Source organism: Oryzias latipes, chromosome 2, assembly GCF_002234675.1.
Source record: "Oryzias latipes chromosome 2, ASM223467v1".
Classification (NCBI taxonomy): Eukaryota; Metazoa; Chordata; class Actinopteri; order Beloniformes; family Adrianichthyidae; genus Oryzias; species Oryzias latipes.
In genome coordinates this window covers 22,271,381-22,289,349 of record NC_019860.2, presented here as the reverse complement: position 1 = coordinate 22,289,349, position 17,969 = coordinate 22,271,381, and the positions used below count along the sequence as shown (strand labels likewise).

Here is a 17,969-nt window from a genome sequence, read left to right as displayed (position 1 = left end):
CTTCTCACGGTTGTAAAGTATCCTGCTGTACTTGAAAGGTCCATCCGGTGTTGTTGCCTACATTTTGTTGTCATAAATACTGTTCCACGCCGTATTTTGCTGCCAAACTAACCCGTTTACCCGCCATTGTTCTGGCAGCGAGGTGGGTAATAAGAAAACCTCTGGTCTGCTACTGGAAGTTGTGTGGTACCCGGGTTCTGTTACGCAACGGCTGAATCATTGGATCACATCACATTTTAGGGCTTCTGAGGTTCTGTGTCCAACCTGGGGTTTGATTGATCAACTAAAATATGTAGTTTAGCTGCCAACGTTCAATAATATCCATAAATACTAAGATAAAGCAGAGTCGCTAAGACCACCTGCCTCTGAATGTTTTATCAGAAGGTTCCCTCTCCGCATGGAGGAGGTATGCACTATGCCATATGGAAAATATTAACATTATTACCAATTCAAAGCAGGAGGTCATAGTTTCAGTGACCCGGCCTCCGGTTATCCAATCAGAGTTCCCCCTGACCCACTCTCCTAAGGTGATTGAATTAGGGGGGGGGGGGGGGGGGCAGGTTGGCATAGCAACGTTACAAGCCGGGGCTGGTAATTGACTGATTAATATGTATCTGATGGCCTCTGAATAGGAAGTTTTCTTTGAAAAGATCCAATTGGTACAATGGAAACTGCTGCTTGCTCGTCAGGTCAGAACCCCAGAACCGCCAGAGAACTGATGCACTTCAGAACCTTTCCTTACAGAATGTCCTTTAAATGGCTTTTCAATGGGCTTTCTTGTCTGGAAAAGTCAACCACAGATCCATGAAAAGCAGCCTTTCCTTCTATGTTCCTGCGTCAAACGACTGTTTGTTGTTTTTGAGACTTTGACGGATTTGCCTGACAAAAATGTTCTGTTTTAGGCCCCTCCCACATCTGCAACACACCAGTCCCCTCATTTAACAGTAGACAGGGGGGGAAAAAAGGTCAACAAAGTAAAAAAAATCATAGAAGCAGACCTGTTTGTCGTTTCTGGCCAGCCTTGTGTGTTCAGGGCGTGACAGCACCGATTGTGTGTTCTGGCTGCTCTGACAGCCTCTGTCTGCTCGTCCTGGTTTTGGTAGTCCTCTTTGCCTCTCCTTTGCAAACATCTTCAGGGTTAACCGCAGCATGTCAAGTGCCCACTAGTTTGTGGAGAAGTGTCCCTGAAGGACTCTCAGCTGACATTGTTTCCAGATTTGCACTCGCTGAGCCTTCTCCACCAAAATGAGGCGCACGCACACGTTAAGCAGCCTGCTTTGAAAAAGGCTTGGCTGCTCTTTCTTTGGCCCCAATGATTTCAATAAATATTTATTGGTGCCAGATTATTCTTTGGAAATGAGCTGCAGGAACGGACCAGACCTCCCAGAGTTTGTCTTCTGTGTTTATTGCGTAGGCATGTTGTCATTTTCATGCAGTTTCATGCATTTTCAAGCATGAAGCCCCTTCAGGGTCAGCAGAGGCTTCACCTGCTCCATGTTCATTAAAGCCAAGTCCTGTTTCATAAGTGATCGAGCGTCTTTCCACCTGCCGCCGCCTCAAACTCGGTTAAAGTTATTGTTTGGGCAGGTGGCTGAATTTTTTTTTTCTGTTGATGCCCCCCCCTTCAGCTTGTAGGGGCTCTGGATCCCACACCACGAGTTTAAAAGTTGCTTTGACTTCTCTACGGCTGCGGCGACCAACCCCAAGAGGACGTGCGGCGTCCTGCAAGGCGCCTTGTTCTTTTTTTCCTGTCTGAAGCGGCGGGGCCTCCCCGGGCGCCTTGCAGAGCCAGCAGTGTGTGTGCTCGGCTAACAGTGTTTGTGCTCAGGAATGGGATGGAATCAGCAGCTGGAAATGAAAGCGCTTTAACCAGCTCTGTCACATGCACAGCTGAGGCTCCGGCGGCTCTACCTGTTTACAAGGAGCCCTCTGTCTCCGCCTCTCGCCTTTTCCATCAGTCCTTCCTGCTGCATTCCTCTGTCACTTCTGTTTACGTCTCTCTCGTGGATCGGCTCTGTCGTCCATCTCTAAATGAAATCAGCGTGTTATAAATAAAACACGAGCCTTTCCTTTTCTCCTAAAGGTGGCGGTGCAGCCTGGTAACTCAACACAACTCTGCTTCCTTTTAGCACCGGTTCTAGTTTAGATCCAAAAAGAACAAGCGGTTCTGATGTCATTCAGGGGGCTGCAGCAGCTTAATGGTCAGTCATCTGTGAGGCACTGGAAAATGGAGGTGGGTACCAAGACTCTGTGCCAAGTTAGTACCAATACCAACAGCACTGTTGTATAGGCTACTACCGGTCCAGACATATGTGCTGATACCTGTATTGAAGTATACAGTACTAACGGCACTGTTGTACTTGGAACTTCCAGTACTACTTACGTCGGTACTCAAATGCAGGGTCAGAGTCCCGGCCTTCTCTGCAGCGCCGCGCCATCACCGCCTTTCGACAGAGCGCCGCCCAACCGACACATCAAGCGTTCCAGCTGCTTTTCCAGGGTGAATGTTTCAAACTGCTGGAGGTAGTTGCCGTGCTGCTGCACGCCCCCCTCCCCAAAAGTGTGCTGCTGTGCATGAGAGTGAGCACGTGCGTGGGAGTGTTTGGCAGCGAGGCGCAGCAGCTGTTTTTTGCTGAAACGTTGATATATTCTGCAAGCGATGCACGCAGGGCGAGCGCGTAATTGGCAGATGCAGTCGCATACGTGTCGGTGTGCGTCCTCCATCTATGCAATTAATGGGTTCAATGAGCAAATGTCATTTAATTGACATTAGTGTTTGTTATCTGTCTGACCGCTGAAAATCCCTTCTATTTATCTGTCCATTAGCGTCAGAAATGCGGGCTGGGACCGTGCAGTGAGCGGCAGATGATCCGACTCATTCCACGCCTGTCATGGTTTGGGGGAGGTTTTTTTCTGCCTTCTTCTTTCCGGTGGCGTTTTTAGCGTCCGGTTCGGTTCCAGTGGTGAAACGTGGAGACGGCCTGCTGCTGCGATGAGCTTCAGCCTGGTTTTTTGACAAACGAGCGCGGTCGTGCCGAAAAAGAAGGAGGTCTGCACGCTGACATATGTTGCTCCAAAACCTGTGCGCTCAGCAATAATGTTGCCACTTTTGCAAACGCTGGTCTCAATCCAAACAATCGCCTCCGTGCGTGCATCTTACACATATTTGATACTTTCATGGCGTTTCAGAGCTTTTCCATCAGATAATTGCTTTCACTGATGGCCCGTGCATTGATTTCCACTACAGAGTCATGTCTGCTTTGAATGCAGGACCGCCTAAAGGGACTGAAGAACATTCAATACGGGTTTCACTTCTGGTCCCCGACGCACAGAGATTTCTTTATATTGCCTCCTTTAATTACATTATGCGCCTCAGGTGATGAGGGATTCTTTGCAGTGTTGTGTGTAAAAAAAAGAATAATATTCTTATCAGGATGACGATGAAATAATGATACTAATATAGATTTTAGGCGGTAATTTTAGGGATTTCTTTGTAAAATAAAGTTTTTACCCCCTCAGGTGTGATTTCACATAAAATATCGGGCTGATGCTCTTTGTTGAGTAGTTTAGGAGTGTGGGAAAAGTGAAGAATGTAGATGTCATCCGCTCTAATCACTTCATCTCCCTGAGACACATGCCTGTTTTCCAGCTGTTTGGCGTAGCGCTCTTGTCAGGACTGGGGCGTATTTGGGAGGGGGGCAGGATGGTGTAAATGGGGGGCCCTAATGAGTGATTGGGGGGGGGGAAGGGTAACTAATTTTTCCTTCCGTTTCCCAGGGGCAGGTGCAGAACAGCCGCCACGCACATCCTTCACCGTCAGGAGGCGGATGTCGGCCAAACAGCGGCTGTCACAAACGGAGGTTTTTTTTCCTTTGGCGGCGGAGTGTGTAATCAGAAACTCCCCGCACACCCCGGCGCCACCAGCTCTCCGGGTGTGAGATTCGCTCCATCATGGGCTCTCGGGGGGCGGCGGCGGCGGCGGGGATGATGTTCTCCGAGTGCGAGTCAGACGTATTGGATGGCGAATCATCACAGCTTTCCGCTCCACTCGGCCCCTGCGGTTCACATCACACCTTGCTCTGCGGCTGTATTTAGACCCCAGAGGGACACAACGCTCTCATCTGTCCCTCTGCAGCTAAACATAGCCGTCTTTTATTTTTATGCTTCCATCGGCAGTCCAACTTCTTTATTTACACCGCCGCCATCCGCCGCCGGGACCTGTTCCAAACTCAACGAAAACAAAGAAGCCTTTTTTTTCTTTTTTCCTTCCTAAAACTTGGTTTAAACAAACTCAGGTAACTTTACTGAAAGTAGAAAAATTTTATTTCTTGGTTAAATACTTTGTAAATAATTAAAAATAAAAGTTTCCAAAAATTACTTAAGGTTTAAAACATCAAAGTGCCAAAAAAATGCTGCATAAAACTTGTTTTAGTTTAAATAAATCTATTTAAATTGCAAGTAACACGGGATAAAAAAGCATTACAGATGTTAATAATACAGTGGTGGACAACATTGTTGGTACCCCTCAGTTAAAGAAAGAAAGTCCACAATGTTCACTGAAATGACTTGAAACGCTCAAAGTAACATTAAATAAGAATTTATTGAAAATGTAATAATCAAAGTCAGCCATTACTTTTGAGTTGTTGATAAACAGAATTATTTTAAAAAACAAACTAATGAAATAGGGCTGGACAAAAATGATGGTACCCATAACTTCATATTTTGTTGCACAACCTTTTGAGGCAATCACTGCAATGAAACGGTTTCTGTGTTTGTCAATGAGCCTTTGCACCTGTCCACAGGTATTTTGGCCCCCTCCTCATGAGCAAACTGCTCCAGTTGTCTCAGGTTTGATGGGTGTCTTCTCCAAATGGCATGTTTCAGCTCCTTCCACAGATGTTTAATGGGATTCAGATCTGGGCTCATTGAAGGCCACTTCAGAATAGTCCAACGCTTTTCTCTGAGCCATTCTTGGGGGTTTTGGCTGTGTGTTTTGGATCGTTGTCCTGTTGGAAGACCCATGACCTGCCACTGAGACCAAGCTTTCTGACACTAGGCAGCACATTTCTACCCAGAATGCTTTGATAATCTTTAGATTTCATTTTACCTTGCACAGCTTCAAGACACCCTGTGCCAGATGCAGCAAAGCAGCCCCAAAACAGAACTGAGCCTCCTCCATGTTTCACAGTAGGGACAGTGTTCTTTTGGTTGGATGCTTCATTTTTGAGTCTACCAACATAGAGCTGATGTTTCTTACCAAAAAGCTCCAGTTTGGTCTCATCTGTCCAAAGGACATTTTCCCAGAAGCTTTGTGGCTTGTCAACATGCATTTTTGGCTTTTTTATGATTCCCTTTCAACAGTGGTGTCCTCCTTGGTCGTCTCCCATGAAGTCCACTCTGGCTCAAACAACCATGAATTGTGCGATCTGACACTGATGTACCTTGATCTAGGAGTTCACCTTCAATGTCTTTGGAGGTTGTTCTGGCCTGTTTGGATTCAGTTCCAACTATCTGTCTCCTCAATTTGTCATCAATTTTCCTCTTCCGGCCACATCCAGGGAGGTTGGCTACTGTCCCGTGGGTCTTAAACTTCTGAATAATATGTGCCACTGTCATCACAGGAACTTCAAGCTGCTTAGAGATGGTTTAATAGCCTTTACCTTTAGCATGTTTTTCTATGATTTAGTTTCTAATGTCCTGGGACAATTCTTTCCTTCTCTTTCTGTTGTCCGTGTTCAGTGTGGTTCACACTTTTTCACCAAACAGCAACGTGACTATTTGTCTCCCTTTAAATAGACAGACTGACTGATTATGATGTCAATTAAAGGTCATACCTGAGTTCATCATGAACCTATCGCAATTAGTTCTCTGTCTTTCATGGAGGTCCCATCATTTTTGTCCAGCCCTATTTCATTAGTTTGCTTTTTTAAATAATTCTGTTAATCAACAACTCAAAAGTAATGGCTGACTTTGATTATTTAATTTCCAATCAATATTAGTTTATTGTTACTTTTGAAGGTTTCAAGTCAGTTCAGTGAACATTGTGGACTTTCTTTCTTTAACTGAGGGGTACCAACAATGTTGTCCATCACTGTAAATTCTGGACCATTGACAAGCTCATAACATGTCATTTGTCAAAAAATAAAACATTAAAATAACTTCCATAGCCCAAAAAGGGCATAAAAGTTGTAATTTTATTTATTCTGAGAGCAGAAAAAAATCGTAATTTTCAATAAAAGGGGAGTTAAGATTCTGTTCCCCCCTACTTTTTGTTTCTTTTTTCTACCTTGAACTATACTAAGGAAAATTGATTTTTATTTAATAAATAAAATTTTTATAAATGTTTTGACTTTTTTGTAAATCCCCAAACCTAATAATCTGAACCCAAAAAAAAAACAGATATCGTATTAAAAATTTTTAATAAAAAAAGGGGCGGGGGGACCTGGTTTAACTTTAAACGTGCGTTCAATCCTCACGCACGTAGAGCCCGAGAGTTTTGAACGCCGCAAAACGCGACTTTCCGTTGGCAGAGGTGACTTTCCGCGCGTTGCCGAGGGCGACGTGAGCGTTAGACTGTGTGTAGCTTGTGTGTGGCGTTCCACGGACTCACGCCAGCAGCGTTCACGTGCGCTCAGTCATGGGTGTGAGGGTCAGGATAGATCAGAGAAGGTCAACACTGGAGCTAAAGTTTGACTTAAGGGGGTTGAAATCATGGAAGACGTTGGCTCATGCTTACCACTTCAGATCTTTTGGACTAAACTCTCAGACAGCAGAAGTTTACGTGACCTCCATCGGCCTTACAGAAATATCGATTACCGGACACATGACAATGGTACGTTCCATTTTTATGATGTCCCTATGGAGGAGCCTCAAGAAAGAAGGTTAAGTCACACCTGTGCTCCCCTTAATGGGGCCGCTCCTCCCTACGGCCCTCCACGGACCGGACAACCCAAAAACCCACAAGGCTTCAGGTCGCCCATCTCCCACTGCATAAACTGACCCCTAATTCTACCGTCTGATGGACTGGATTTCCTGATTTGGAGCTTTGAGTAGCTTTTTATTTATTTTTTTTACTTCTTTGATGTTCTCTTAACACGAAAAACATGTTAAGACCTTAACCCGTTGGATTTCTTCTGCTCTAACAAAACTGCAAGGATTCAGAGGGCGCCGTGACTTGGAGAAAAGGACAAAAAAGGGTTTTTTTTTTCCTTCAACGTGTTGAAGTCTGCAGGTTTCACGTTTGAACCTTTACAGTCGCGTTGAACTCATCATGTGGAGATTGGTCACTCGGCTTCACCGCTCACGATCACGCAGGAGAAGATGCAAAAGACGCAGGCTAAAATATGAGGAGCAGAGATGAGGAGACGAGTGGAGCAGAGAGGAGATGAAAATGCAGGAGGAAGAGGAGGTGCAAATGGAAGGAGGATGAAAGAGCGGGTGTGTGGCTGTGAGTCAGAGTGAGGACCCAGGTGCTCTGTGCATCACCTCATCCCTTTCTTTCCCTCCGCTGGTGGCCTTCACCCTTTAAGCTGGATTAATGAGGTGGTTGACCTTCTCTCTTCTGTCTTTGCTTCAGCTCCTCACACATTTCCAGGGAGGAGTTTTTTGGGGGGTTTTTTTCCTCCCGTAGGCATCTCACACTTTTTCATCTCAGATGTTTTTCTCCTTATCTAAAGTTTCCCTCTTCCCTGCTGTCCGGACCACCGCGCTCGCCTTCACACGAACGCGCACATGGAAAAATCCTCTGGGGAAGTCGAACACAAACTCACAAACAAAGATGTCTGCAGCCAATGAGTCATTCTAATTGGCCGGTCAACAGGTGCTGAGGCCGACCCCAGGGAGCGGCGAGGAGGGGCGGGGATCTGGTTACACTGCAGGCTTCTGTGGAACAACTACTGTGGGAAGGAGGCGTCCGGAGCTCCTCACTGCTGCAGATTCTGTCGGCGCGGCTTGTTTTTTATGCAGATTCCTCTGAGACAATCCTAGCATGGAAAACAGTCTGCACTCCAACCAAATCATTCCCTTTGCTTTGATTTCAGGAGCGAACCAGCTGGAAATGTTCATTTACAACTGAAATGAGCACCAGACCGTTCAAAATCCTTAACGTCCCACTCTGAGCATCCTTTAATTCTGATGATGCCATTTTTAGCTAAAATCAATAAGCCGTCTTTTTTAGGACATAGTTTCTGCAGAGCGGCAGGAGTTCATCAGAGATTTAAAAACAAAAAGTTTGAGTTGCTGGCAGCCCCACTTCCCGTCACCCATTTATTTACATGCTCTCCCGCTAGCTTACAGCCCATCCCCCCCCCCCCCCCCCCCCACCTAACATTAGCGGTGCAACAAAAATGCTGACTAATGGCGGAGATGTCCAGCCGTACAGTTCAGATCCAGATTCCAGCTCAGACGAGGAAAAGAAAGACGCTCATGGATCCATTTGTCTGACAGCGTATGCATCAGAATGGAGCATAGCAGGGAGCTTGAGGCCCCGCCCACAAACTCTATCAGAAAAATTCCACAAGAACTTGTTAAAAACCCCATGATTGTCGTCTTTGAACCGACGGCAGGTCTGCCGACGGCGCGGTGGGGGGGTTCACATTACATCTGAGCCGGGCGTGTCTGGTCCCTGGGGGGTGGGTTCTGGTCCTTGCTCCTGGGTGCTGGGCCCCGCCAAATTTCCAACTGTGGCCGAGCCTGGTCGGGCCATATTTACAACACCCCTTGTGGGCCCTCTTTTTTTCCCCGGGGTTCCCCCCTCCTGGGCGGGGGCGGCGGGCCCCCTGCCTCGCTCCTCCCTGGACCAACCGTGGGCCGGGCGGGTGGCTGCCTGGAGTGCGGGGCGGGTCTCCCTTGGGGGGTCCTGGCTCGAACCTGGGGTTGGGGCGGGGGGATGCCCGGAACTCCTGGGTGGTGGTGGGGTGCTCGTTTGGGGCTGTGGGCGTCCTTCTCCGGTGGGGCCCTGTGTTGGGTTCTCCCGGCGCGGCGGGGGGGCTGCTCTCCTGGTTGGGCTGGGGCGCTCTCTTTCCCTCCGTGCCTCCCTGGCCTCTGGCTCTGGGGGCCTTGCGGCGGTCCTGCTGGCCCTGGCCTGGGTGGCGGGCTTGGTCGCCTGGGCGGCGGTTGTTCCCTGCTGGTTCCCGTGTGGCGTTAGGGGGATTCCGGCTGCCGCTGCTGCTGCGGTGGGGGTCTTGGGGTGGGGATGGCTGGGCGCTCTCCCCCTTCTTTTCACGTTCCACCATCCATTTTAGAAGAACATAAACACTCGCCTGAGCACTGGTGTTAGCTCACCTTTGCACTAACAGTTTGCATGATTGAATGAATGAAAGATTTCACACTAGTTGGTTTTAAGGCATAAGTATGCGTGTGAACACTATCTGTTTTGTGTACATGTTGACAGGTGGACATTTTTGCAGCTAGCAGGTGTGTTTATAACATTTGAGTGTGTGTGTGGACAGGCCCCGCCCTTTTTGTACTACATTTGAACCTTACCATAATGATTAACAACCAGTAAACTTGTTGCTTTATGCTGCTTCATGGTTTTACCCCCCTTCCCCTCCTATTATCACCCCCTACCCCCCCTCTCTCTAACGTCCCTCTCTCTTCTTCCCTCCTTTCCTTTTCCGTCCGGTCCAACACCAAAGATTTTCAAACATGATTGAAATGAATAAAGTTTGGCCTCAATTACAAAAGGGGTTTATTCAGACATACCTTTGGTTTGTCTGAAGATTAATAACCCCTCTTGTTAAACTAAAATATGTCCAACACAAGAGGCCCTCAGCTCTCATCTGTCTGCCCAGCTGTTTGACAGGACAAGTTAAAAAAAAAAAAAAAAAAAAGAACACAATTGCGTAATAAACCTGTAAAAGCAGCGGAGAATTATTTCAACAGCAGGAAATGTTTGTGCTTTATGCCTGTTTTTTTTAGATGAAAATAAACATTTTTAGCAGATCTTGCTGCTATTTTAGCATCAATACGTGTCAAACCCAGTTTTAAAATCCATTCTGGTGAATGTTGTATATTTAGGTGATGAATTCATGAAGTGGCCAAAATACATGGTTTTTGCCGTTGGTCATTATCGGCCAATTAATGAGAGAAAAAATTTGATTTTTTTTTGTAGGAGGGGGGGCAAAATGTGCATTAAAGTAATTTCTAAAACAGTAAAAAACTGACGTGGAAATCTCTTTGAAGCAGAAATTTTCACATTTCCAGTTCATATTTAGTATGAGACGTCTTCAGTTTGACTGAAATTTGCACCAAGGGGGGGTTGAAGGCCCTTAAACTGGGAGACTGTGGTTTTTGACCAATCAGCTGCTAGATTTACCCAACAAATTCTGGTTTAGGCTAATTGACATTAGTGCCTGGAACGCAGATAAAGAACCTAAATGTTTCTGATTCGTCAAAAGCGCTGAAGGAAATTCCTTCCGGAGTTTCCAAACCCCCATCAGGTCTCTGTCATTTCAAAACGTCACTTTTCCAGCGTGTAGCTTCAGATTCACGCCGCTCAACTCCCCCTCAGGCTTCTTTCATCACTCGGCTCGATTACCGCAGTGATCCTCTAACCGGCTACCAGCCCTGCAACGTGAAACCGTCAGAGGAGGATGCAGCTGCACGGCGGATTAGAGCTGACAAAACTTCTTTTTTAGCTGGAAAAAAACCTCATTTGTTGACACTAAATGACTCCCTAAAAATGTAAAACCATCATTAAGGCAACATAAACCGCGTTTTGACACCATCCAGGGAAAGTTTTCAGAAAAGACTGATAGGAGCAGTCCAAACATTTAAGTCCGGCGTGTACAGGAACACGCTAAACCCGTGTTCTTGAAGACGCATTGAGCTGGTGTTCACAGTGGACAACCAGGGAGGGGCTTCTTCTTCTTCTTTTTTTTTCCGTTTCTGCGGTTTACTACAACGTCCACCACCTGCAGTTGGTGTGAAATGTGGAAATGCCGTGAATCTTGCTCCTAACGTTTTCTTCGCAGCTCTATTCCGATGAATGAAAGACTTTGCTACGTCTGTGTTTGGAAAAAGAAACGGCCAAATCTGTGTTCCTGTTCCGTCAAAGTTCAACTGGTGTCACTTTCAGCGTGCGTTCAACGGACGTGCGTGTTGCTCGTAGAAGACGGAAATTGTCGTAACATTTTGTGTAGCGGCGCGTGACTGCGAGAGTTCTGAACACGGAGGCCCATGTACGCGCGTTGCCAAGGGCGATGTGGATGTAGCCAATGACACGGAAGCTGTGCCTGAAGTCCCACCCTAACCCCTAACTACAAAAAACTATAGTGCGGCACTATATCGTGCCCTGAACTTTAAAAGCAATTCACATACTCACCTTACTCACTATTTTTTTATTTTTTTTTTAAACATCGGATATGACGTCATTGATTTCACGACGTTAAAATCTAATTGAAATGAGGGTTTTGAGACGATTACTGTCTTCTGAAGATAAAAACGTTGATGGTTTATTAAAAAAATACATTTAAATACATTATTCCGATGCAATGCATTGTGGTCTATATTCGCCGATCTAGGGAGCATCGATGCACACTGGTTTTTCGCAGAGACTTCTGGGAAATTTCGAGGGCACTGGATTCTGGAATTGTAATTTGGCCGGACCTACAAAGTGGCAAACGCGCTATATAGTGGTTAGGGTGGGAATTCACACACAGCTGGAGACTTTCTTCCAACTGTACGCGTTTGCATCAGGTAGCAACAGTCCAGGGTGAACTGTTAATGCGCATCACATTAACAAACAGTGTGCCCCAACACAGAACAAAGGGGTTTCTGGGTAATGTTTAGTCTAAAACTAAAAAGCCAAAATAAGGAAATTCTGTTTAATTTTTTGACAAATAAAAAGTTCTTAAAGTTGGACTGTAACATGAGAATTCGTCCATAACTAAACATGCAAAAGTGTCCTTTAAGGGCAGAAAAATGGATATTTAAGGGTCGTATCTGTTTTAGCTCGTCGCAGACTTTTACCTCACCGCCGCGTGTTTATCTGTGGAAACAGCTCATAAGATGGAAAACATTTGTAAGGTGAGCACAGCTTTCCCCTTCGTCTCCTCCTTCCTCCGCCTCCTCGTTGCTCCGAAGCCGGCGTGTCGCCTTACTCCGAGGGTTTTAGCCCCTAATCACCCACAGCGAGTGGGAGGGAACCGGAGACTTCCAGCTGGCCGCCTCGTTACTGGCCACCCCTGGGACACACACACACACACATTCCTTCACACACAGAGTGAACACACAGCTTCATATATGCTTACCGAGGCATTTGCTGTTATCTCCTGGCATCCCTCCATCCACGTTCCCCCCCCGGCTTGATCCTGCCAAGGCCACAGCCTCGCCGCGTAAACCGAATAACAGAAGGGGGCTTACTGTTAGGGGGGAGGGCCCGGTCTCATGCACTCTAAACCAGTCTGAACCAGTCCAGAACTGAAGAACGACAACAACAACAAAAAGTGTGTTCGTTCTTCATTAAAGTTTGTTGTGTGTTCTCCAGGAGGGATCCATATGACTACCCCACCTCCAGGCCTGTCGCCCGGGAGCCGAGCCCGTACTCCGCCCAGCAGGTTCAGGGCCAGCAGCGCTACTACCCCTCCACGCAGCAGCAGCAGCATGCACAGCTGAGGCAGGACGTCCCGCCGTCCCCCACCGGGGGTCGGGGCGGCCACTACTACAGCGAAGCCGCCCGGGGAAGAGCGGACGGCTACCGGCAGGCCAGTCCGGACGGCTACAAGGACGACCGACAGCCCGACCCCAGGCGAAAGAACGCCATGATAGCCCCGGTGTGAAATGCCCCAGACATCAGGTGTGTGTATATTTATGAATCTGAGGAAACGAGCTTTACTTTTGATAAAGATCCATCTGTTTTTGGGTGAATTTACTAGATTTACTATGACAAGGTTTTAGAATATAAAAAAATGAAATAAAAAACGATGATATTTAGGGGTCAATGTTGCACAGAACTATATACAATAACACTTTGTGCCAAATGTGTAAAAATGAAGGTAACTTTAGCATTAAATGTAGAGCTGACTTGCATTTTGCACGAGCCAATCAAACAGAAGAAGAAAAGCCTTTGATGTTTGTGGCCTGACCTTTCCATCCATCCTGCTGCAGCTTTTTCTCCTCCTCCTCCTTTATTGTCATGAATCTCCATAGATCTGCTTTATATTGTCCCTCAATGCAAACTAGAAGCATGGAAAACGGGTCAGCCACGTTTGATTTAAAAACACTGAATGATTTGTCTTTTTTTTTTATTTGTTTTTGTTTTTTCTACTAATACTTTGCAATAAACATTTGGAAAAAGCCCGTCTTGTTCTGGTTCTGTCTCCTTCCGGTCGAACACTTTTCTGCCAGCCATCTTGAACAATTAAAAGCACTAGAAAATGATTAGCACCAAATTTGCTCTCAGGAGTAAAGATGGCAGCGATTGGTGGACTTGATATGGGAATAATTGTGCGTGTGGAAGGGCTTTTAACTTATCTGTTAAGGTTTAATTAGCATCAGAAGCCCAAATAGAGCCTTCAAACCGACCGACATGGACGGATAAATGCTAATTAGTTGCTTTTATTTTATTTTTTTTAAAATCCACAAATTCTTATTGTTCCTCGTTTCCATCCACAAACAATACGACAAGAATAGACGAGAGCAGGACAAACACACAGCAGGAAGAAGTTTTTCAAAACAAAAATAAATGGCTCCCAAAAAAGAAAACCATCTCAGCTCAGATTTTTTCCTCCAATGAAAATCCTGCTTTTAACATCTTCTTGTGGCTTTTTTCTCATGATATATCAAATAATAATAATAATTACGCCTAAAATTGCATTTCGGAGTTTTTCCTAACTCAAATCTGTTCCATTATTATTAGATCAGGGGGTCTGCAACCTGTGGCTCTTTTACTAAGGAAAAAAAAAGGTTTTTAAATTTTAACAATGTAGCGGAAAAAAGTAAATATTAATTTAAAATTTTTATAGAAATCTATAGAAAGGACAGTATGTATCGCAAGTAGAACAAAACCAGATTTTTGAGCTCCATGTGACGTAGAAAATCTGTAGGTCAATTAAGGCGCACCTGGATTATGCGGAAAGGATTTTAAAGTCCACCTGATGGTTTGCAAAGTACCATTTAATTTAATTCAGATTTACACATTTCTCGCTGAAATGTGCCACGTTTAAAAAAAAAAAAACTGCTGAGATGATCGTGTGTCACACGGGGTGTCTTTTATTTTGAAAGGAACTCTGTCATTACCTTTTTTTATTTTGAAAAAAGCTGTTTTTCTCTCTAATCATTTTCTATTTATGCCCCACAAAAAACAAAACCATATTTATCTTGACACGTCCTGGTTTTTTATCTAGAAGATGGATGTTGAATGTCAGAGAAAAACATCTCAACTGTAAAATTAGCTTTCATTAGCTTTTACGCTCAAGAAAATTGCCCCATGAAGTAACCAACTGCAAACGTGTTTTGAGGAATTAATGTAAATGTCACCTATAGCAGCAGAAAGAAATTGCCCGTTGACGATTTTCCATTTAACATTTATCCAAAACTGGAAAAAAAAGAGATGGCTCAGCAGCTTTCAGAGCACAGCAGCTGCTGCGTCAACAGAAACTAAGTGTCTCACTGAGGACGGTAGTTTTTGGGATGCTGCCACGCGCAGCTGTTATGGGAAGTGCGTTACCCCATTGGACTTCCGCGTTGAAGCTTGTATGAAAACAAAAGGGGAGCCAGGGGCAGTTCACCAATTAGCCACTAGGGGGGTTATCACAAAAGCTTTTAGTTGCTGTACAGTTTTATGTCGTTCTGCGCTTTTTGGTTCTAGATTGAAGCTCTTAAAAGTAAGTGAAGCCAGATATTTCTTTAAGCTTCTGGCCACGCCCACTGCAACTCTACATCCTTCTGCGTTCCCTCTTTTCCTTTTTTAGACATTTTAATTTCTGGAAATTACTTTTGTTTACTGAAATGTTTTTTTTTTAAATGCGCTTTGGTATTTGTTTTGATTTCTAAAATGTTTAATTGTTTTTGTTTGTTTTTTTTTTTGCTTTTTAACTGTCATTGGGATAATTTGTTTATCTGTTGAGTAATGTGTTGACTGGATTTATGCTTTAGGGCTGTTGAGGTGGGCGGAGCAAACGCTGGTCTAAGGATGTGTCCAACCTTAGACTTTATTTCTGTCATTCAGATTCTAATGGGTGAGCTTCAAAGATTATATATGTCTACGGTCATCATAACACTTAATTCTAGATACAGTTTAAAAAAAAAATCTTGATCTTAACTGGAAAATTTAATTAAAAACATTTTAACCCTAGAACCCTTTAGCTATAAAAAGTTACAGACAGCATCACGATAATTTAGGGATTTTCTTTTATTTTCAACTGTGGTATGTGTAACAAAATGATAAAGAAAACAGTGGAAGTTCATAAAAACATGCTCAAAAACGACGGAAAAATTAGGAATTTTTTGTTCTAAAATTCCTCATTTTTCAGTCTTTTTTGAATAACATAATCAAATGATTCTAGAAACTGGTCCACCTGTTCCTGAGACATGTGAGACTTCCCTGGTGAAGGCACAGACTCCTCCACACGCGACGTATTGACATTCATCTAAATAGTTTTGCGCGGGTAATATTGCTCTAGGATTAACCTTTTTTTTCTTTCGCCAGTTTACGTATTACGTATTACAGAAAAGCAAGCTTTTTGTCACATACCTAACTCCAGTACCTTCAACTTGCTTTTGCTAAGGTAAGAACAGTAACTAAACGGGGCATTTGCCGTTTTTTCACAGCGTCTGAATCTACAATTCTGAAATCCAGTGCCTAGAGACTTCTAGGCACTGATGCTCATTAGATCAGTGACTATAGACCAGAATGCATCCTTAAAAAGTAGAGAACGTTTTTCCAAATTATGCTAGAATCTAGAGCAATATAGTTTTTTAGAGGTTAGGGAGGGCATTGGGACACAATTTAAATATTTTTTCCAGACTTTAAGGTTTTCGGTACGACAGGTGAGTATTTTAATGCATCCACAGTCATCGACTCAAAGCTTCTACACTCTGACAGCAGTCAGTCGGTCGGTCAGTCAGTCGGTCAATACCTCCTGTGGAGCGGAAAAGCCTTCGTTTCATTTGCAGCAACACAACTCGGAGCACTTTAGCCGTCTGCCCTGCGTCTTACTGTACTTAAAAGAACAAGCAGGCAGTTAAACGGCCTCCTTCAAGTGCTTGTGGTCAGTTTGCTGCCAGAGGCAATAAACACTTAATATCCGAGCATTAATTACGCTTTACATCCATTAACCAAAAGCTGGCAGTTGGCTGTCCGCGCCGTCTGCGGCGGCATCCTTGAAGTCGTTGGTTCCAGCTCTTATCCTGAGCATCTTGGGATGGGTTTTCAAAGCGTTGCCGGTGGTCTTTCTGACTATGATAAGGCTGTTTTTTTTAGCCAAAATCTAAAAACCAGTGTCGTTTCCCAGAACATAGTTGGGGACCGGGACTGTTGGCCCACAGTAAGCCCACCTGCATTTCCCATCATTCATCTCCTGCTAGCTTACAGCCCAGTGTTTTTTCTATGACCAAAATAGGATTATTTTTATTTCTTCGTCTGCTCCTGATTTACAACTATTGGAATAAAGAAATGCCTAATTTTCTTCAATGATGTCCTCCCTCATCTGAAAATGTTAGAAACATGTTTTCATTATTCGTTTTGTTGCAAAAATAAGTGAGAATGCAGCCAGGCTTCCCATTACATGACCCTAGATCTGGGTGACGACCCCCTGTAGTGGCTTTCTGCACAACCACCCCTCATTTGTCGGGGGCTTGGTATTCTCCGATTTTTAAAGAAACTAAACTAAAAGGGATGAGCGCCGAAGATTTCCCAGCCGACTGTGGCGAATCCCCCGGTTCAGTTCTCGCAGCATTACCCATTCAGCCAGCGCCCCCCTGTTCAACACCTTGGCTTGTTAGCATGTGTCAATCAAAAGCGGTGCTCCTGGGGAGGGCAGAGTGGAGCGCTGGAGGAGTTATCTCTCTCCTGCAGCTCCAGGAAAAGCCGGAAGGAGCGCGCGGAGGAGCAGGCGTCGACCTGGGCCTCCTCTTCATTAAAAGCGCATTGCGCCGTATTAGCTCCCCGCCCCTCTGTCCTTCACCTGCCCGCCATTCGTTTCAATTCACCCCACCGTCGAGGCAGCTTGACTTCAGTCACAGCGGGCCAAGCGGAGCCTCTTATTTAATTATACAGTTCATTAGAAAGCTGCCTCCTTCCTGCACTTCAGAACTCAGAGACAGCGCATCGGAATGGCGGCTGGTTAATGCGTCAGCCCTAATATGGAGATTGTTGGAATGGTGGATTACCGTTAGCCATTAGCCTGCCCTTCACCCGCCCCGCTCGCTTTGGCTGTGCGTGCTTTCGACGCGGCGTCGCTCAGCCTGGATGGTGCTCTTTCAGCCGGCGTGTTTGTTTGATATTGTTCATGAGCTGTGAAATTGAATTTCCACACTCGGGCTGATATTGGAAATAATTTCATATCCTCTTGCTCACCTTTTTTTTTTTTTATTTGCCACATTCAAAAGCCTCCATTTTCACTTAACGTCTCTGTCCTCTTTAAACAAAGTTGATGCAGCAGCGCTGTTTATTTCCACCATATTTACCCCCCGAAAAAGCAGTGTTGGCTTGCATTGCTGTTTCGCCCACACACAACCGCAACCATGCCACCAGCCCCTGTCTTTTTACACCAGCTGTCACCATGGCAACATGGCCGCCGCTCCTGGCAAAGCAGCCTCTTTCAGAGCTGATGACATTGTCGAGGCAACAATGAAAGGTTCATACATCCCATCGCGGAGAAAACCCTTTTTTCTCCCCCTTTTTTCTGGATTGGTCATTTTACTTCCCGACATGCCAGATATTGTAAAATATTTTGGTCAGAAACAGCTGAGGGCCTTTTTTTTTACCTTTCTCTGTGCCAGTGGTGGACGTGAACAGAAAAGAGGCG

The 17,969-nt window shown here is 45.2% G+C and overlaps 1 protein-coding gene across 2 annotated transcripts in view; it reads left to right on the top strand.

Annotated features, from left to right (window-relative positions):
- Nucleotides 1–12,892, top strand: part of LOC101164537 (partitioning defective 3 homolog B) — a 167,734-nt gene extending 154,842 nt beyond the window's left edge. For both annotated transcript variants that reach the window (XM_023966113.1, XM_023966108.1), the window contains exon 24: nt 12,488–12,892. In XM_023966113.1, coding sequence (XP_023821881.1) covers nt 12,488–12,779 — 292 coding nt within the window. In that variant the 3' untranslated portion in view covers nt 12,780–12,892. The remainder of the gene's footprint in view (nt 1–12,487) is intronic.
- Nucleotides 12,893–17,969: the final 5,077 nt, after the last annotated feature.